Genomic DNA, 21,561 nt, shown 5'->3' with positions numbered 1-21,561 from the left:
TCTGCCTTTTAGTGATTAGTCCCACACACCAGGGAGTCATGTTTACAGTAGAGAATCACACCAAATGAAGTGTCAAAACCAAACCTGTTTCCCCCTACATACCATGCTTTCAGACATCACCGGTCATATGCAGGTCAGAAAGCAGGTAGCAAAGCCTGCATTTTTCTCCACCATTAGACTGTTATCACAATGGCCCAAATGTGCATATTTCTTTACCAAACAGCATTGTCCACAGGTACAGAAGCCTCTACACACTTGGGCTTAGGGCAAATATTCTTGGGACCATATTTTTCCTATGTATACCAGGGTTCAAGCTTTGATCTAATGTCTCACCCTTAACCACTTCAGATTTGGTGACAACTTGTTCCTTCAGACCAATGGTACAGCTATGGGCATCTGCATGTCCCCACAATATGCAAACATGTTAATGGCTGATTTGGAGCAATGCTTCCTAAACTCCTATCCACTCACACCTCTCTTATACCTGTGATACACTGGTGACATTTTTATAGTCGGAACACATGGTAAAGACACCCTGGACATATTCTACCAGGCTTTCAATGATTTTCACCCCACCATTAACTTGACAATGATTCAATGTATGCAAATACATTTTCTGGACACTACCATAAAAAGTACACAATGAATACAAAAAAAAAGTACACAATGGACACATAGACACTACCTTATAATGTACACCTGAGAAACAAACCTAGATACCTCCAGTTACAATCCTAAACATACCAAATGGTCCATTGCATACAGCCGGACTCTACACTACAGCTGCATCTGCTCCAATTTTACAGACAGAGACCCTCACCTGAGGGATCTACAACAAATCTTATTGGAACTAAGGTAGTCACATGATGAAGGCAAGAAACAGATTAACAAACCCAGAATGGTACCTAGCTAAAACTTGTTGCAAGACAGGACCAAAAGAGACAATAACAGAATATCACTAGTCACATACAGCTCTCATCTGAAAACAATTCAATGTGATTTGCAACCTCTACTGGATAATGACAGTTCTCTTTCAGAAATACTGGAGGAGCAAACCTTTTCTTGTGTACACAGCCCCTCAATTTAATTCCTCACCCACAATTATACAACATCTAATTTGAAAACGGGCATTGGTATCAGAGCTTGCAATAAACTTAGAAGCCAACTTTGCTGCCACATGCACTCAAAACACTGGACCTAACAACATCAACTACACCATTTCAGGCTTAACCACATGCTTATCTTCTAACACTGTATATGCCATCAAATGCCAACAATACCCTTCCACTCTCTACATAGGGCAAACAGGTGCCAAGAATCTGACATCAAGAATCACAAGACTGAGAAACTTGTAGGAGAAGGTTTCTTCTAGGACATTCGATGGTGACCTCAAAATAACTGTTTTATTGCAAAGGAACTCCAGGAACAGATTAGAAAGGGAAATTGCCAAATTGCAAGTCATTACAACACCCAGAGCAATGGAATCCCCAGGACTTAACAGGGATATTGGTTTCTTATCTCACTATATATGCTAAGCTCATTCAGCCCTTACATCTGTATCCTCATCAATCCCCCAGAAGGGCCATACATTCTCTTTATTATTTCAAGTAATATATTAGAATAGTCAATTGTAATGTAATAGTAAATTAATAGTAGAATGTAATGTAATTTGGAATGGCAAATTGGAATGTATTTCACTGATCCAGGGACAGGGGCGATAATTCTACACAGCCAATTGTCCCACTTCAAAGAAGATGCTGTAAGGTTGCCTCCATTCTTGAGAAGAGACAGATGGAGCGTAATGGCAGGGTCTTAGTTAATTACTCTCAGCATTCCACAATTAAAGATACATCTCCCCATCAGTCTCCAATTTTGATGTATTTATTTACTTCACTATGTTCCTCTGCCCAGGATTAGACCAAAACAGATGGTGACCATAAACACTAAACTTGTTATTCCTGCTTGGTCCTTGACTCTGTTAAACATCTTCATTATGCTCATTTACTGCTCTCTCTCTGCCTCTATGCATAGACTGATAATTTTCATTTCATTGTATCTGAAGAAGTGTGCTGTGCACATGAAAGCTTCTACCTTGAATAAAACTTCATTGGTCTTAAAGGTGCCACTGGACTCAAACTTTGTTCTGTAATTAAGTAAGAAATGTAATTCTGTTCTGTAACAATTACTTTTGAATTGGAGTTATTACCTTGAATTGCTCACATTTGTGTCTTCACTCCAACATGGAAGTACTACCGTTACATCTTCTCTTTGAAATGTTGTGATTTGCTGGGCAGTGTGTGGTGTTTCCCTTCTCCCCCTATATTAGAGAAATACATTCTAATCTACTATTCCAAACTTTGATAGACGCCAAATTAAGAAATAAAAAGGATGCATAGCCCTTCTGGGAGACTGATGAAGAGATCCCAGCTATGTACTTAAGCACTGATCTAAGAGCCTGTTCATGGGGCAATAGAAACAGTCAGAGGTGGTTTTCCACTGCCTGCATTTGCATAGCAACCCTGTAATTTCTTGGTGTCTTCTACCAAGTTTCTGAGATTTACTAAATTTAGATTAGTATGAACCATCCAGGTAAAGCATTGATGAACATATCCACCATGAACTGATCTACTCCCTCTTAAAACTAATATCTGTGTAGCATCTAATTAGCCCTGAGATTCTATCCAAGTGAAACTTACATTTTCCCACAAAGTTATAAACAATAAGTATTCACATGATGAAGGCAAGAAACAGATTGCTTCTGAAGGTATATCCAAAAGGAAACAGCAGCCAACCTGGGCTCTCTGTTAAGTGCACTTACCTGACACACATCCACATATTGTATATCTAGCCACACACTTCAAAAAATCATAGATGTACCCAAGATTTAAGAGAATCTAATTTTTTAAAAAACAAATTTGTTCTTTTGAGGTTTTTTGAAAATGAAATATGGAATATATATGAACAAGTTTGGGTGAATTCTCAAACAACAAAGGCAAGCTCAGTAGAGGCGAGGGCAGAAACAGAAAGAGGCTTTGTTGCTCCACTGAGCTCTCTTTGAGGCTTGTTTTTAAGCAGAAGAAATGGAGGAGGGCTGGGGGAAAGAAAAAGACATATGTAGCTGGCCATGATAATGGCACATATGGATGCAGTTTACAGTATTTCTAGCAGGCATCTGATTAGAGGGAATGCCTTCAGCAAACTGTAGTTACAGTATAGTGAGTGTGTATGTATCATATATATACACCCCTAATAAAAAGCATTAAGTAGCTTTTATTTTTGGATTTTTTTGTGCTATGTACAATCTTTGTCTGCAATTATTATGTAATTTTAAATTCCCACCACCCCTCTTCTTAGGGTAAGTTAATGCATTCTTGTCTCACTTTATCATCACAACAACCTGGTGAGATAAACAAGGTTAAATCTCTTTTTCCAACACAACATTCAGAGCTCATTTGACAGCAATCACATAAGCATCTCTATCTTTATGTAGAAATTAGTCAGCCATGCAATTTCAACAGGATGGGACCAAAGGCTGGGAACTTGGACACAGGTACAAACAGGATATATGGTAGTCCATGTAGAACCTATGAACACCACAGTTTACATTGGAAATAGGTGTATGTAGCTGCTGCAAACAAATTAGTCCTCAAAGCAGCCAATATTTTCAGAATGCTTATGGCAATCATACATGCTTAAAACAGTGTGTACAGAAAAAATCAACACCCTTTCCATACAATTTGAATGTAAAGTTTCTGGAAAAGTAATATAAGCAAACACTCCAAGTCCAATCATGTTTACTTTGACCCCCCCCCCTTACTATAAGTGGGGAGGCTTCCAGGGTAAGGCATATCAATTCATGTGTCTGAGAAACCTCCTCATTCTAGTAGCAAGCGTATCCAACTTTCTTTGCACGTTCTCCTCTACATTTAACGATGCACAACATTTAGATTGAAAGCAAACCCCATGGATTTCAGCAGGATTTCCAGTTCAAATGTATTTAGGATCAGAGCAGCAGCAACTAAACTACTGCCCTAGTGATATTATAACCAACAGGAATGCTAACTTCTATATATGGGTTTATTATTCAAAGAATAATATTACAAAGATATATCAGGAACAAGACTGTGTTTTTGATGGCTCTGAATTAACTTATCACTCTTCTTTCAGGAATGAATCATTGTATCTTGTTGATCTTGCAATCTGCACCAAAATATCACAGACCTCTTGTTAACCTTGCATTTAATGGCATTTTTGACCCCACCTTTTGCAAAAGAAAAATACAGTTTCTGAAACACATGCATGCCCATGTCAGCTGAAGATAATACTTCAGGTGTTTGAGAAAGGGGGCTCCAGTCCACAAATCCTTATGCCACTACCCACTTGCTGGTCTTTAAAGCTGCCACAAAATGCTTTAGCATCATTCCTTATTCACCAGGGTGTTTCAAGGTTGGTTTCAGCAGCTTATTAGTGTCTGGAAAAACCAGTTTTGTGTATGGGTTAAACAGGAACGAACAAAAGCTTACCACTGACCGGGCATTTATTCCAGTGTCATTTTCATGCCAGTGTTGGCAAGTCCTGGGCACACTCCAAGGGAGTGCTACAGAACTGGGCTAGAACCAGAGAGCAGCTCCCCCCCACCTTCCCAGAGCTGAAGGTAGGGAGGAAGGTTGAAAGAGGGGTAGCAGCTCCTGCTTGTAATCCTTTTTTCATCTAGTTCCAACAAAGGTTGCTGTGTTGGTCCATTAAAAGAAATCCACAGAAACAGTAAAGCAATCCTTTCCTTTGGACCAACTAAAATGACACAAAGAAATGAGTAAACTTTCAAGGTCCTCCTGGGTACCCTGGTTCAGGTTTGTGTGTGTAATCAAGTCATAGCTGACTTACGGTGACCCCAGAGGGTTTTCAAGGCAAGTGATAACAGAGGTGGTTTGCCATTGCCTTACTCTGTAGTCTTCCTCGCAGGTCTCCTGTCCAACTACTGACTTAACTTACTGACCCTGCTTAGCTTCTGAGATCTCAGGAGATTGGACTACCATGATACCATACCACCTCCCTCTTCAGGCTTGCTGGTAAGCAAAAGAGACAGGGCGGGGAAGGAAGGGAAAAGACAAGAGATGGCTGTGATGGATCAGATGACTGTAATTTGCAATACCCCTTGAAGGCATCTGACTACAGGGTCTGCCTCTGCATCCCTCAAAGAATTTCCAGCTCTCTTAAAAATTGCCTTTGGAAAGTTCATGGATTTGAGCTGTGCTCACCAACCCTAAATAATCCTGGAATGAAGCCTGTTAATTTTAATTTTAGTGCAGGACAGCTGATAAATATATATTTATAAATAAAACACTCCTGTTCCCAAGGAGGAACTTCTCTTTTCTCTTTTATAATTTACAAATTTAACCTTTTAATATTTTTGGTAATCATCCAATCCATTTGTAAAACTTACATGGGGGGGGGGGGAGCATTGGGTTTAATCTCTTAAATTCCTTCCAGAATATCTGTTTGGTTTCAGAGCTAGAAAGGAAGACCAGACACATTTCAAGAGGGTTTTTTTTATTATTATTCCCATGCTCTTAATTTTGAAAAAAAATCACAAAAACATAACTTATAAAACAATATATATACTGCATCCTCCACAACAGCATTATTGAAACATCCAGCGTAACGGTTACCACAGGTGGGAATACACTGGGAGAGAAGTACCTTGTGCATTTTATATTATGTTTCTTTGTCATCTACAGGTAATAAGTATCGACAGAAAGAAGCAACAAATATGCCTGCGAGTAAAACTTCATATGCGTTTTGTATGCGTATTAGTATTTAAAGATCATATTTATCATTTCCATTTTTTTTTATTTGCCAACAAAAAACAACTCATTTAAGTATTATCTACATTTACATCATAACAGCTTTAAGATTTCTTGTTTGGGTTCCTTGGGTTTATTCATTTTTTGTTCAATGCAGGAAAAACAAGTCAGTTTTCCAAATATTTCCCCATCGGTGAGGTCACTACTCGATTTTAGGATAGTCCTTTTTTTGGTGTGTGTCTCTTATCTTCTCCCTAGATTATCTAGGGGGAGTTCTTTTTAAATATTAAAAAAGCTACACACCTTTAAATAAAGATGAATGATAATTTGATTATCAGGATAAAGATTTTGGGAAGAGGTGTGTGTTTGACCAAGTTTCTTTTCTTTTTTTAAGGGGGGGGGATTGGAGGGCTACTGCAGTCTTGGGAGGGACCAAAAGGTATGAGAGGTAGGAACCTTGGCAGATGCTTAGTGCTCGGAATGCTTGGATCCTCGTTGCTTTCAGCGAAACGAACAGTCCCATTAAGAATCATGCACTGGAAAGCAACATCGGATTTGACGGCCAAGCGCGGGGGAGGGAGGGGGGCAACTCTCTAAACAGAGCCGTAGCTAAAGTGGTTGACCCTTAGCGCGATGCTGGCTTCCCTTGCCGAGTTCCACGATTCATCTCCGACGCCGCCTGTCTTCCTCCCGGTCCCCCAGAAGTGGCCTGGCCTCTTCCCCCCTCCCCCCTCCCCCCTCCATCACCCAACCCCCTCCTCGCCTTTCCCCGCACCGCTCCCGCCCAACCGTTACCGTATTTCCTTGTATAAAGTGGACGCTTACTAGAAGAAAGTCCTGTGCAAGTTCAAGTAAACACACATAGAAAACCCGCATCATCCAGAGGAGAAAAAAACAAACAAACCAATAAAATTGCAACTCATCCATTGTTCCGCAGGGCGGATCTGCGCGCCTGCCTCCCGCTCTCCCGGCTGCTGGCGGCCGCGGGGCCGCGCCCTGCCGCCCGGCCCAGGGCCCGCCCTCCTGCTGCTCCGGCTCCCGCTGCCGCTGCCGCTCCCGCCGCGGAGCGCCCGGCAGGCCCCGAGCTGCGCCTGCGCCGCCGCGGTCCCCCGGCCGGCGCGTCAGCTGTTGTACTGGCAGGCGTTGAGGGTGGCGCCGGGGCTCTGCAGGCTGCTGTAGCCGAAGTTCGAGTGCTGCTTGGACTTGAGGCGCAGGCTGGCCAGGCTGGAGTTGCAGGTGTCCCGGTAGACGCTGTAGGGGGAGGCGGGCGGGCCGTAGGGGCAGGCGGGCGACGACATGGCCGTGTTGAGCGACGAGCCGCTCAGGTTGTTGAGGCCAGCGTTGGGCACGCCCGGCACGGCCGAGTGGCCCATGGACGAGGGCATGCTCATGGAAGGCAGCGTGCTGGGCGCCGAGAACATGGACTGGGCCGACGAGAGCGGGCTCATGGAGTTGAAGAAGGTGAAGCCCTTGGAGGAGAGCGGCGCCGGCGCCAGGCTCTTGGCGTGCCAGTAGTTGGACGGGTAGCCGGCGTACACGTCCTCGTAGGGCTGCATCAGGCCGCTGAACTGCGGCACGTAGCCGTTCTTGCACAGGTCCATCTGCTGGTTGCGCTCCCGCTTCCGCCACTTGGCACGACGGTTCTTGAACCACACCTGCAGTGGCAGAGAGAGAGCAGAGCGCGCCCGCGGGCTCAGACGCCGGCCTCGGCCCCCGCCGGGCCCGCCCGCAGGCGCCTTCTCCCACCCCCCAGGCACCGAGGCACTCCTCTCCTCCCCCTCTCCTCCCCCGGTGCGCCAAGGCCGCTTTTCTTGGCGGCGCTTCGGCTTCGGCTTCGGCTCCATTCGCTTCTCAAAGCAAGCTCACAAAGAGCCTTCCCACGCGTTTCTCTCTTCTGCAATCTGCCATTTAAAGGCCACAATAAGGGGGGGGGGGGCTTAGGATCGCGCCCTCAGGGACCTCTCGGACTGCAGCGTTTTGGGTGTACAGAAGAGAAGTCACTTTCTTACAGGTCCCTAGACCAATCCTGCACATCAAAGTATACCTAAACCTAATGAAACCAATGGACATAGACTTCCATTAATGCAGGGATCCAGAATACAGATAACCTCTTCATGGACTAAAATCCCCCCAAAGTCAATAGGGTTTCAATAATAAGCAGGCGCAAGCATAATTGAACGAGATCAAGAATTAAGACTAACACTGCTAATGGACCAACTGAGCACTGTTGACTCCCATGGCTTTTGATTTTTTGCTGGTAGGGGGCCAGCCATGGCAGTCTTGCACTAAGAAGAAGACTTTCTGGTGGCTTTGGAGGCAGACTTGAATGAAAAGACTTTGGGGTGTGCCTGTGTCTAGTTTAATACATCAAAGTAGAGTTTGTGCTCTTGCCAGGGTGATGCCCTTGGAACTGCAAGGGAATCCCATCTCTTGTCATAGGAGGAAAGGGGAATGGAAACTGTGGGGGACAGTTTATGATATTCCCCCCTTATTTGGCATGGGAGGCTCCATTTTACAGTTATGCTATTTTCACAAGCAGATAGTTTGTGCTGTTTCTAGAGACCATCTGTTTGCATCAGAACTCTCTGCAGATGATACCTCCTCAGCTCTTTCCTCATAGAGCTGTGCTGTCTCAACAGTGTTTTCTCTGGTCAGCTATGAACACCCACAGAAACACTTCGATAAGTCCTCTTTATTTGGAGTTCCTTTTTATTTCTTACTGGGAGCTTGCACATATTATGCTAAATAATGCAGTTTCGATCTACTTCAGTGATGGTTTGCAAGTGGATTTTGCCATTTTACACAGTAAAGTCCAGTTGCAAAATGCACTGAAAGTGGGTTGAAAGGGGCTAATTATATGTGTGCGAAAGTGCTCATTGAAGAATCCTGCATTTCTTTGTAAGTTTCTTTGTAAGTGCTTCAGGCACTGTTAAAAGATTCCCATCTCCCCCTTTCCGCAGACCTCTAGTGTCTTTTAAAGGCTCTGGAGAAAGTTGCTCTGCTGAAAAGGACTCTCATCATAGATGTCACCCAGCTACACAGATATATAGAGATCAGCCAGGCAGAAGTTCTCTTTGTACTTTTCAATAAGGTAAGTATTTATTTGTAAATGTAATAATATTTTGTAAGCCTTTTCCATCTTGTCCTCCTGGGTCTCGATCAGTCTCTTCCTAGGTCAGCCTGGCATCCCTCCACCCACAGATAGCTCTGAATCTGCTGCACTGTGCTCCTTTTCTGTGGAAATGGACCTTCTTCCCCTCATCCTGGAGGGAGGTTGTAGCTGCTTTGCTTTCCCAATAGGGATGCTCCGTAATGGAAATCTCTCCTTATATAGATCATTAAAAGGAGGAATGGAATAGGAGTGTGCTTAAGGTACATAGACATACCCAAGCATTGTACATCTCCTTTTGCATCCGGTCTCTGCCGTCTTACTTATTATTTATTATTATGTATTGGATTTATATGCCACCCTCTCAAGTGGTCCAGTGCCATGAGATACTTATTGGCAGTTACTGCCTTGTTGCTGGATGCAGGACAGGGGAAGGCATCTCCTAGGATTTAATGTTAAGAGGGGGTGCAGTTTTTTTCCATACCTTTTCATTGAAATCCAGGGCTCAGGAAACATGGAGGGGGACCCTCACTCATATGATCCAAATCATTGGGGTACTTCAGATTTAAAATGTTCTCCCATCTGATCCCCCCTCCCCATTGCCTTGTTTATATGTGAGGTTGTTCCCTACGTTGGACCTCGCCCAATCACATCCAGGAGATAGTCAAGCTATCATCCAGTGGAATTTCAGAGAGATATTTCCTTGCTCTGTGGAACCCTGCAGTTTTTCTCCTTGTTCTCTCCCAAACGGGAGAAATTGTATGTGGAGTTCGTGTTCACATTTTCTGTGATTTTCTGGAGACTTTTAAGGGCATCAACCAGTTCATAAATGGGGAACACGGGGGGGGGGGCGAATTTCGAAGGGGAAGAATATGGGCAGGGGAAGAATTCCGGCAAGGAAAGTTAAAGAGGAAACGAAGAAAGGCAACATGCTCAAAACCTGTAATTCAGTTCTCAGAAGCTGCTTCCAGACAGGAATTTCCTGAAAATGAGGGTAATAGCTTTTAATGATGGTTTCTAGACATTTTAAAGAAAGCTCCTCCAAGCAAAATTATGGCAGGATTGCAAAATGCAGCATCACAAAATGTCTACAAGAAGCTGAGGATAAGGAGGAATGCAATATTGGGGGGGGGAATCCTGGGGGATATGGGGAATTCTGCCACCAATGCTCCAATTCACACCCGATTTTTATTGTTGGACCACATCGAAATTTGCATGGAAGTCTGCCTATTCCCACAGCAGTGGCACTTAAAAGACTAACAAAATTTATTTCCATTTAAAAGTTTGTTCATCAGGAATCACTTCATCAGGTGCTTTCAGAAGTTCGGGCTGAAGGAAGTTTATGCTGGAATAAAATTTGTTAATCTTTTAAGTGCCACTGGATTTATGTTTTATTTTGTGGAATTAGTACTCAATTCAAGCCCTTCCTGGAAAAGCTTGTTCCCCATGAAATTTTGGGAGATCACCTGAACTAGTTTAGATTTTTTTTTTTAAATATGATGAGACAATGTTGAGAGTTGCATTTCTGTGCACGGTTATTTGGGAGTAAGTCCCATGGAATAAGCTCTGTAAATCTCCCTCTTTGACATCAGTTGGGCTTAAAATCCTTAATTCGTTTGGCTCAGGATCAACATTAGGTTTAATGCTACGCTATGAAAATGAAGCATGCAGCTGGGAAGCTATCTGCGTTTAATCGGAAGAAAGCCTGACTAATTTCAGCAAGGGTGACTCCCCAATAAACGTGCATAGTATTGTGGCGGTAACACGCTTTGCACAATAATTCCACGCATTCTTTCCCAAAAACTTTTCTGAGACTGCTGTTGGTGACAGCCACGAAAAGCAGCCACGAAAAAAAAGCCACGAAAAGCACCCCACACACACACCTTATTCTTCTACCTTATTTGAAAAACACTGTGAGTCACTCATCTCCAGCAGTCCAATCCGAGAGCCTGTTAAGGCTAGGATCCTAAATGGTCCAGCCTCTTGGGGGGGGGGGGGGGGTGAGCGTTTGTTAGGGACCTTTAAGAGGCTTCAGGAGGCCCTAAGCCAGAGACCTTGCATTCAATGAGCATTTTTTTTACATTGGCGCCCCTGAGGGTTTGGGATTTGGAGTGTTTTTACATTTATTTATTTCCATTCTGGCACCCTGAGAAAACACACCAAGGGCAAAACGGCAACTCCGCAAGTCTGAGCTTGTTGATCTGGGAGCCCAACCCCCCCCCCTCGGTTTGCAGGCAGGCCAGGAGACCTACAGCTTGACCTGGAACCCAGTCTGTTTTCACCTCAATGATCTGTTGGTGGAAGGGGACGGAGGTCGGACTGGCTATTTAAACCCAAAACACTTTCTGAATACTGATGGTGCAAACCCAAATCCCAGCCCTGTGCCCCTAGAGAAATTAAATTAATATTTGGGGGCCTGTCGGTTACCAGCAGGACTAAAGCTATATATCATTTCGGAGAATGACGGGGTAAAAGAAAGGAAGAAAGAATAAATACTAGATGGCACGAAATGAAATCGATCTAAAACTATCCAGCTATTTCATGAATATTTTCTGCGCTTTTCTCCCTTGGGAACTGTGTATGTGAATTACGGACACAGCACATAAGCGGGTCAGCGATCTGAGCGGGAAAAAAGCACATCCCGTGGAAGAAGCCCCATTTCCTGGGACCTCCTCCCATGCAAAAGACACGATCCCCATGGACTGCCGAAGAAAATTAAGTAGGTGCTTAACGTGTTCGACGTAAAGAGACGGGATTTGGATCGTGTCCATGCATTTGGGTTCTTGCAGCTTCCTTGCACAACTGCAAAGCTTTCGTGATTTCGAAACTGGAACATATTTTGCAAAAACCTTAAATGCAATTGACTCCCAAACTTTTGAATAAACTACCGCATCTACCTCCCGTCCATTACTATCATGAAGTGCAGGCGCAGTTTACGGAAACTACGCTGTGAACGTGGGGCTTGATCCTCCCATATACCCAACAACCCATAAACTTTCTGTAGGGGAAATGATGAAATGGGACCCCAAATTCCATTCTCCTCTGATTTTTCCCCCCCACAATCGCGGCGCTATTTGATTTCCATATAGCAACCTTCTTCTCCACCAACCTGCAAACTTGCGAGGATCACTTCCCCCAAACCCCCCACTTTCCCAGATAGGAGTGGGAGCCCCAGGAGTTCCAGGCCTGCTGGTAAAATTATACTGTTCTTAAAAGAAAAGAGAAAAGACCCCCCCCTTGACCCCATGAAAAAGAGCGCATTCACGAAGGGTGTTTACCCAAATGCCTGTGGTCCCTTTCTCCCCCAAGAATTGCCCAAAGAGAAAATAGATTTCCTGCTTGGTATTAAATGGCTTCATTTAATTAATCCAGGAAGGCTCTCCTGGCCAAGTCCCCTGTTTTTTTCCCCAGGCCACAGAATGGGACACTGGCAGGCGACCCAACTGAAGATCTCCCCCCCCTCCCCGTACAGGGATTAGGTTGGGGTTGAATGTAATTAATTCGGGAAGAGCCCCACATCTCTTCTCTTAGCGGATCGCCCTGCAAGTTCCGTCCCCAAAAGTTTTGGGGGCAACTTCTGTAGCTTCTGAGAGCCGCCTCTGCGCCAGGAGGAGCTGTCCGCGCCCTTAAGAAGCGCCCTACATCGAGTGACCGCTCAAGACTTCATCCCCAACACATTTCTACAAATTTGACTCGCTTTCCCGGGAGAACACCTAGCGGGCCCCGATCCAGCTGCACCTCACAGGAAGGCCAGTTAATACATAGAACTCCGCTCTCCCCAAGGACGTTTGCTCAGAAGTACGCCTCCAATGTCCAAGTCCTATACCCGCTTTCTCGCACGGTTTCCCATGCAGTTTAGCTACGTTTCCTTGGGAGTAAATTATTATTACTATTACATTACTCCTCCACGGGGTCTGCAAGGAAATCTACACGGGAGTGCAGAAACGGGCTGCAGGCTTCTTCAAGCATTTTCAGGCAAATTTACTTCCGAGTAGACGTGCATAAGTGGCGTTGTTATTGTTGGTTGGACTTATTGATGGTTGGATTTATAACTCACTGTGGTTACTGGAATGAAGGCTCGGCTGAGCTTCCCTGGCCTGCCTCGAAGGAGTCAAGCGGGGAGCGTGCATCGGACTGCCTAGGCTGTCCCCATCCCCGGAGTCAGCTGCTTCTTTGCTGCCTGCCACGCTGAGACCTCGCCCAGGCTGCCGCGAAGCCGTGTGGCCTCCTCGGGTACATCACCTATTGGCGCCTCTTGGCTCTCCTCTCCGCGGATCTTCACCGTAAAGCCCAGCAAAGCGGCGAAAGACGGATCCCGGCAACAAGTCCTCTTAAAAGACGCCTTCCACCCCACCCCCACCCCCTGCACGTGTTTCTCCGTCCTGGATTTCCTCTCTTTTCCCTCCTTCCTTTCCAGCAAACAGGCCCTTTTCAAATAGACCCCCCCCATTTCCTCCCTGTCTCCTGTTTTGTTAGGTTTTTAAAAGGGTGGGGGAGGGGGGGGTTGTAGTTTACTGTTGCCGCCCTGCACGCTCTTACAGGCCTGAACTCTTCCGCAGTTGTGCTTCTTGGGAGTCATCAACGAGACTTACTCCCGAGTAAGGCCGTTTCTGCTCAGGGCTACCCGGGCGTCTGGTCTAAGGCAGCGGCCTGGCCCAGGGGAGTTTGCAACCGACTAGACTTTCCTGGCGGGTTCCTCGCGGTGGGGTGGGGGACTGGGGTTGGGGAAGTGGCCGGATTGACACAGGCCTCCTCAGAGATGCGAGCGGCGGCGGCGAGGGGCTCACCCTGACTCGGGGCTCCGTGAGGTTGGTCCACACCGCGATCTCCTCCCTCATGCTCATGTCCGGGTAGCGGTTCCTCTGGAAAGTGGCCTCCAGCTCTTGCAGCTGCTGGCTGGTAAAATGAGTCCTTTGCCGCCTCTGCTTTTTCTTCTTTGCAGGGTCGTCTACGTTCCCATCGTCGCTTTTCTGCACGCCGCTCCGCTCCTTTTCTGGAAAACAAAGTGTCACGGATGCCGAGAGGGAGAAAGAAAGAAAAGAAAGAAAGAAAGAAACCCGCGCCACACACACACACACACACACACACACACACACACACACACACACACACACACAGAGAAACAACCCCAAACTGGAGAAAAGTCGAAATGCTTCCCCCGATCCTGCCCCCGGGATGAAACCCGGCGCGACCGAGGCCGCTCCAACCACGGGCCACTCCAGGGGCGACTCTCCCTGTGCTAGTCGCCTCCGGAGGCGCTTGGCGCTCTGCAATTGCCTCCAGAGACTCTTTCAAAAAGGCAGCCCGAGTCTGTGGGTGTTTCATTAGAGCCACGGGAGCCAGCCAACCCCGGAGCAGAGGCTGCCAAACTGCCAAAGTGGAAAGAACTATTTTTAGGTCTTTTCAGCTCCTCGCTGTCCTTCGTTTTCAAGTAATTCTGAAAACAAAGGAGAAATTCACCGCTAGGGTTCTTGGTGCTGATTTTGAGCAGACCAAGAAGGTAAAACAGCAGATAGAAGAATGGGGAGGGGAATACTTGGGGGGGGGGATTAGATTTTCATAAAACTGAAATAAAGAAGAAATATGATTTTATTCTTTAAAATTGCTGCTTATTGGGCTGTTAGTCATTTTAATAGACTGAAACGTAATTTTTTTAAAAGTAAACTTTAAATAAAGGTTTTTTAAATAAAAAAATCTTAACACCCAACTTTTCAAATAGCATATCGATAGGATTCTATGAGCTTTCAGTTTCCGAATCTGTGTATTTTGATATACTCCAAAGATAAGAAGGTCTACTCTTGTGCTTATGCCCAGTTTGCACTTGCTTGTACAAGGCATGCTCGTTTTACTCGAAGGTCCTGGTGTCTCTCCGAAACCATCTGAAGGCAATGACGGGAAAATGCAGGGTAAGATGCCCACCGTTTTAGGGAGCCTCGGAACCGCATTGGTTTCAGAAGGAGGGAAAGAGACGCTTCGCCCGCGGTGCCAGTCGAGACACACTTCGCTGGGCGAAAGAGCCCCGCTGAATAGACTCGGATGGGAGTGGAGGGGGGGGGTCTGAGTGGCTCATTCTCTCGGGGTCTGTGGGGCTGGCCTCCGAGCGAGCAGGCGTGGGATCCGGCCGGATTCTGGTTGACTGAAACCCGATTAAACCCCCGTCGAAGTGAGAGAGTATGGCTTCCTCGCAGGAGTTTGAAGATCGTTCACTGCACAAACTGCATTTGTATAGGACTGCGGGGTTAGGTGGACAACAGAAAAATTAATAATTTTCTGAATCAAGATTAAGAAAGGGAAGGAAGGGGGTGGGGGGAAACGGCCACTTACAGAACCACAAGCCCCTTCGAAAGACAGCCAGACACGCTGGCGAATTCAATTTTAGTGAAGTTGCAAACAGGATAATGCAGAAAGGAGATATTTCGACTCGATCTTTCCCTATCCCGCCGTTTATTCAAATCGCACCGTTCTTTGACTCGAAACTCAGCGGGGCTTGCTCTCAAATCAGTGCACACAGAATTGTGGCCGGAAAGTTTGGCTTTAAGGTCAGCCCTGTTACATCCCAGCGCTTCGCTCTAACTGCTTTAATGCCAGCAGGAGAGTGAGCAGGGCTTAGTCCATGGAACTCGTGGTGGCAGCCCAGGGATCTGCAAGAGAGCCATGCATTACTGCAGGACCCCCCCCCCCCTCTTAGGACCGGGCCTTGCGCTCCGGTTCTAAATTGCCATTCCCGAAACACTTTGGGGAGAAACTGGGAAGGGCACTCTCCCGTGTTTAGATGCGGTGTGTGTCCTGACAACATTCTCGTGTGAATCTACATTCAAATAGCAGCTATGTGCTGATGGAGAACTGCAGCCCCTCCTCAGTACTTTACAAGCGACCTCTTTTGCATAGCCCTAGTTAAATGAGTTGTATTATTGGGGAATGGATTGAGAAGGGAAAGGGAGCGGGAACCTTTTCAGAATGCTAGACCTTCTTCTTCTTCTTCTTCTTCTTCTTCTTCTTCTTCTTCTTCTTCTTCTTTTTTAAATAAGAACCCCAAATGTTATTTGCTGAAGCCTGTCTTTGGAGGGACTGAAGTGGGTAGCCGTGTTGGCCTGAAGCACCAGAACAAATGCAGAGTCCCGTGGATGTCTCGACCATGCACATCTCCTTTTCCATGTGGGATTTGCAAAAGGGCCCGTGAGTGCTGAGCCGGCAGGCCCGTGGAGGCCCTCGGGTTGCAAGCATGTTCCTTTCCAGACGAAGGCAGCGGGATTTCCATGCCCTTCGCTCGGGCTACGGCAGAACTCCAGGCAGCCCATAAGCGTCTTGGGCACGCCGACCGGGCGGGCACACAAACGGGGTCGGCCTCGTTGGGAGCGGCGTGTGACACACATCGCCTCAATGCGAGGATTAGACTTGCTCCCAAGCATAAGGGGATTGGCGTGAAACCTAGGCGGGCGGGCGGGCGGGCGGGCGGCGCTCTCCACACGGAGGAACACGACGGTCCCCTGTCGAAACCGGAGAGTTTCCTGGGAAGGGCGGTGGGAATCCTGCCTCTTAACAATCTCTCCGTCCCGACCCCTCTCCCTCCCCCCCAAGTCACAGTCGCGCTCCCCTGAGAGCTCAGCAAGCCAGCGGGCGTGTTTCAGCGGCTCCCTGCCACCCCCCCCCCCGCCCCGCTGACCTGACTGCCCTTCGGACGGCCACGATTCCCAGTAAGCGGTTCGCAAAGCCAACCAGGCCGGGAAAAAGCAAACCTCGTGAAAGGCTGCCCCGGAAGGCCCTTAGTCCGTTGGCCCCGGCGAAAGGACGGACGGAGGAGGACATTTGCGGGCATGGGAACATTTTCCACGTGGGGAGGATGCTGATCTGAACTGCTTGCAAAAGGAGCTGGAGCTGGGGGGGGGGCTTCCCTGGATAGGAATTGGGGGGACAGAGAGGAGGGTGTGTGTGTGTGGGAGGGGGCGAAATCCAAATATGTACTTAATCTCGAAGGGCCCCTCATCCATCAGGGTGGCAGCAGTCGTGCCGCTGCCAGTCAAAAGGCCGCCGGCCCGAACCGCCCTCCGGGGGGGCTTTCCGACCCTCACACGCGGGTCCAGCTTAACAGGCCTTCGCACATTTTCCCGCTCGCGAGAAGAGAGGCCCTTTAGGCCTTGGCGGGGGCCCTTTAGGCCTCTCTTGTCCGGGATTTTCCAGCCGCAGTTTGGGGGAGCAGCGTCCTGGCGGAGCAGTTCCCCGCCCCAAACAAGCCGACAGACGCCTCTAGTTAGCCAAAAATTGCCGGCTTTTTTTTTTTTTAACATTTGTGAGACTGTGTTCTTTCTACAAATAGTGCTAGCTCTGATCAGTATAAAAACCGACATTTCTGTAGTCTCTTTTCCCGCCTGATCCTAAGCCTGCTTAGGGCACACAGAAGAAAAGTCACTTTCTCCCAAGTCAGTGTGCAGAGAAGATCGCAGCCCTGCACCCCTTCCTCCCGCCCCCCGACTTCTGGCAAGTGGCCACCGCTTAAAACTCTCCCCTGTGTCTGCTCAGGGCCGCAGTACATAGGCACGCTCCTAATTATTAGGGAAAGTGGCAGCGAGCCCCTCTCGGTTGGTTTCTCACAGACTTTGCGAACGATAAAGCCACGGGGATCACTCCGGAGAGGACAAAGCTGCTGGCCTCAAATAGAAATCAACAGGAGGTGGAAAGTGGGCCCAACCACACCTCCTTCGAAGTCACCCTCCACTCTGTTGCAGGGTTACTCATAGTTCCCAGGAATTCATTTTCCAGGGGAGGTGCAAAGTCTGCCTCTCCGGGGTTTCTGTGAGCCTCATTTCTAAGAAAGAGGGCTCGCTGGGGCTGCGGCGGCAAAAGGCACCGTCCAGAGCACACTTTCCGAGCAGGCTGGTCGTGATGGACTTGAACTCGCGCGGGATCGCTGCCGCCACTGAGCTACCCATTCCGCGTTTGAACTCAGCCCTGCTCCACTGTGTTCTAGGGGGGCGAGTTCTAGTGAACTAGCTTTTGTTTTATTTTTATTTTGACCGCGGTAGGGACTTTTTAATGGGTGGGGAGCCCTCCAGTGCAGAGGCATTTTGGCAAGAGTAATTCAGTTCTCCCCTTAAAGAGGCTGCAAAGCAGTAACGTTGTCACCAAAACCGGTGCCCATTTGCTCAGTGATCTCAGTGGGACTTCCTTTCGAGTAAACATGCTTAAGATCTGCACCCCCTTCTCCCCAACCGTCCTCTCTTTTTCTTTTTCTTTTTAAGAAGTCTAAAACGAAGACTTCTGCTCAAAACCAAGGGGCTGGGTAACCTGCAGCCGATGGGATAAGCTGGTTTCGTCCCCCCTGTCTGGAATGAGCGCCTCGCCCTCCCGCTCTTCTGCTGGATATTTCCCCTCGTCTTTGACAGCAAGATCTTTTTTGCACTGTCCAAACTGGAAAATAAAGGCAGGCAGAGCTGACATGATTGCAGAAACATTCGGGCAAAACCGCAGCCCGGCTGGAAACTTTCAGGGACATTCGTAGCTACAAGAAAAGAGATTCAAAAAAGGAAGGAAGAGGAATCCAGCTTTTGGGGTAGCAACCGATACCAGTGGGCTGTCCGATTTAGGGCCGAACGCCAGGCACAGCGGTCTCCCCCTGATCCTTTTCCTGGGAGAAACCGAATGCCCCCCCTTCCTGTCCCAAACTCTTTGCCCGCCGGAAGAGCAGCCCCGCCAGCGGCCCTACGAGCCACCCCGTCTTACCTGGGACTTCGGTGTCGGACGACTCGCTGGCCGAATTCTCCGTGGGCTCTCTGGCCTCGGAAGAGCGTTGCAAATGGAAGCTGGAAGCCATGTCGTGGGAGGCCTGGGGAGGTCTTAAGCTGTCCGGGAGCCTCTCCAGATTCATCCCACCTTTAAAGGAATCCATAGCAAGGAGAGAAGAAGGCTCAGGCGGCGGCCGTGAGGGAGGCAGGAGCGCCTTGACAGCTTGGGGGGCGAGGGCGGGTTGGGGCGTCTAAAAAAGGATTCCTATTCCGCAGGGATCGACCGAGAGCCGGGTGCCCCTGGCCCAAAAGGAAATCTCTCCGCGCCGGTTGAGTCCTCTTGCTCCGGGCCAGAGCTCCGCGGGGCTCCTCTAGTGGCCACAGAGAGAGCGCCCGCCCGCCCGCCCGCCCTTGCCAGCCCCGGCCAGGCGCGCGAGGTGGCGAGCTTGGAGCAGCAGCGGAGCGAGTGAGCGGCCCTCGGCCGGGCGCCTGTAAGTGGCCGCGGAGCTCCTCCCCTCCGGCCCGCCCGGGCCTCCCTGCTAGGCGAGGGCGAGCGCCGCCGTCCGGGGCTCTCCCGGCCTCCTGGGGCTGCCCGCAGAGGCCCCGCAGCAGGGGCGGCAGTCGCCCGTGGGGCTGCCTTGCAGCCGCATGTCTCGCGGGCCAGCGCCGGAGCCGCTCCCCCCAGAGCCTTTGCCCGGCCGGCCCCGCTCGCGTCGCTTTAAAGAATGCCGCCGGCTGGAAGGTGGCTGGGCTCCCCGGAGGAGCGCTCAGCCAATCAGCTGGCGCTCCTCGCCCCATCACTGCCGGCCGCCCGGCCTCCCTTCCCTTGCGGCCCGCGGGGGTCGTCCGGGCCCAGCCGCCGCAAAGGGGACCTTCGAGCGCTGACATCACCGGCAGGGGCTGGCTCGCCCCTCCGCACGCGGCCCTCGGCAGTCCCCAACCGGGCCCGAGAGCAGGGGGGAGGGGGAGAGGCGCTCCCGAGAATTCCTTCTCACGCAGGCGCCCTTTCCGCAGCCCTCGCCCCCTCCCGACACTCCCCCCCCCCTGCTACGGTCATTTGCATGGCAGAATATTGAGCCTCTTGTTTGGCGGCCCAAGCGCGCATGCTCCAAGGCGCTATGGCTGCCATCCCAGGCTCTTCACCTGGCCCGCTGCAGACTGGGGACTCACCTCCGCGGGGCGGGCCGGCCTGCGAGAGATCTCTGGCTCTCCCCCTCGGACTTCGCGGGGCTTCCGCCACCACCCATCATGGGCGCGTCCGAAGAGACGGCCTGGGTGTGTCAAAGCCACATCCAGAAATCTAGTACTAGGGACCCGAGAGGCTTCCCTGGCAAGGGCAGAAACAATGAATTCAACTCTAATTGTGGCTCCCTTTTTTGGAGCTGGAAAACCAAGCACAGCACCAAAACAACCTCCAACCCCTCTCAAGATCTGCTCTCCTGCCCTGGTTTTATGGCGGCACCAGAACCCTGAGTTTCGGGAAATTCTTGCTTGGTTAGCTTTCTGTTCACCGGCCTTCAATTTGGGAGTGGGGGGAGAGACCAGGGAAATGAAAATGTGCTTTTAGGAGAGATGATCTCTTTGGCTTGCCTTTTTGTGAAACCTTCGGGCCAGTGACAGGAGGATCACCCCAGGCCACCCCCCCCCCATCTCCCTGCTACCAAGTTCTTCAGAGCGTCTGAGGAGGTGAATCGCAACATGGACGCTTGAGGAAGCCCATTTTAAATCCCAGCAACGTCCTAGCAGCTCTTTTAAAACTCCAACCGTTGTTGGGGAAGCCTAAACCGACCTTTTCCTATCTTGCTCCTTTCACCCCAGATGCCAACCAGGGTCCACAGCCCCTTCCTCGGCGTCCGCAGGGCGCTGGCCCCCGCGACTCTAGACGAGTTCCTCCTAGGAAACGCCTTCCGGAGGCCCCGCGCAAGCGACACTCCGCCGCCGCCCCTTGAGGCCGCCTTTGGCCTGCAGCCACGCCTTTGGCCTGCCCCTCCCATCCTGCAGGAGGGTCCCCACGACCCCCAAGGCGCTCACTCCACACCCTTCCTGCCAGGGCTTGACCCCTCCCCCCTTTCATTCCAGGCGACCCATCTCACCACCTTTGGACGAACAGGGCTCTCTTGCCCTCCGAGGGTGTGTGTGTGCGTGTGTGAGAGAGAGAGATCCCGGCGACTGCCCAACAACTTGTTTCTAGACCTACGGCGGGAGCACCCAGCCGCCCGCCCGCCCCTGCGCTGCCATGGACAGGCGGAAAGCCCTTTGGCCCCTCGGGTCAGCCTTTCCAAGCGACGTCAGCGGGAGAAGGCCGTAGGCTCTCTCGCGGCCCCACTTCGAGTCGCTCCCTCCGCCCCTTTGGGCTCCCGGTGAAATGCGTCTCCCCGGGGCCTCTTCGGACGGGGCCTGCCGTTTGCTCGCCGCCTCGCTGGGATATCCTCAAGACACGACGCTGACATTTCTGGGGGTTCGGCAGCGGGCAGTAAACCAGCGGGGGACCCTCGTAGAACGCGGGGTTTATAGTCCCTTCGCGTGACTAGATGAATAACCCCGAGAGCTTGGCGCAGGCCCCGGCCCCTCTCGCGGGTAATGTGGTCTCCCCCCACCCCCGCCGCCCCCAATTTGGGCCAGCACCGACGTCTATTGGCAGTTTGTGTCCTTCGATCGGCATCATAACAATCGTTTTAAAAAGTGTGGATGATCTCATTTGGCATTAGAAGTGGTATGGTCGGGATGGAATGGACTCTAGGATCGAAAGGTCTAGTTTGGATTTTTAAAGAAGAAAGGCTCGAGAGGACAATGCAAATCGCCACAAAAACAAGCCGAGTCGTTTCAGTAGCCGCGGCTCAGTAGGAAAGGCAACGAACTCGTTCTATTTGCCAGCGGCCTCGACACTGTTTCATCGGTACCGGGAAAAAATGCATAAACCAAACCAGCC

At 49.5% G+C, this 21,561-nt stretch overlaps 1 protein-coding gene across 6 annotated transcripts in view; it reads right to left on the bottom strand.

The window, feature by feature from the left end:
* Positions 1-5,533: 5,533 nt before the first annotated feature.
* Positions 5,534-21,561, bottom strand: part of PITX1 (paired like homeodomain 1) — a 35,623-nt gene continuing 19,595 nt past the window's right edge. For 2 of the 6 annotated variants that reach the window (XM_077326792.1, XM_077326795.1), the window contains 3 exons: positions 18,631-18,780; positions 13,701-13,906; positions 6,801-7,459 (listed from right to left, as the gene is read on the bottom strand). In XM_077326792.1, the coding sequence (XP_077182907.1) occupies positions 6,926-7,459; positions 13,701-13,906; positions 18,631-18,780 (890 nt within the window). In that variant the 3' untranslated portion in view covers positions 6,801-6,925. Of the gene's footprint in view, positions 7,460-13,700; positions 13,907-18,630; positions 18,781-19,802; positions 20,121-20,421; positions 20,642-21,561 lie in introns of those variants that run through there. The other 4 variants (XM_077326789.1, XM_077326791.1, XM_077326793.1 and 1 more) reach the window with 4 other exon arrangements.

Source organism: Paroedura picta, chromosome 3 (genome assembly GCF_049243985.1).
Source record: "Paroedura picta isolate Pp20150507F chromosome 3, Ppicta_v3.0, whole genome shotgun sequence".
NCBI lineage: Eukaryota > Metazoa > Chordata > Lepidosauria > Squamata > Gekkonidae > Paroedura > Paroedura picta.
The sequence above is the reverse complement of the archived record's forward strand: the minus strand, read 5'-3'. Positions and strand labels throughout refer to the sequence as shown.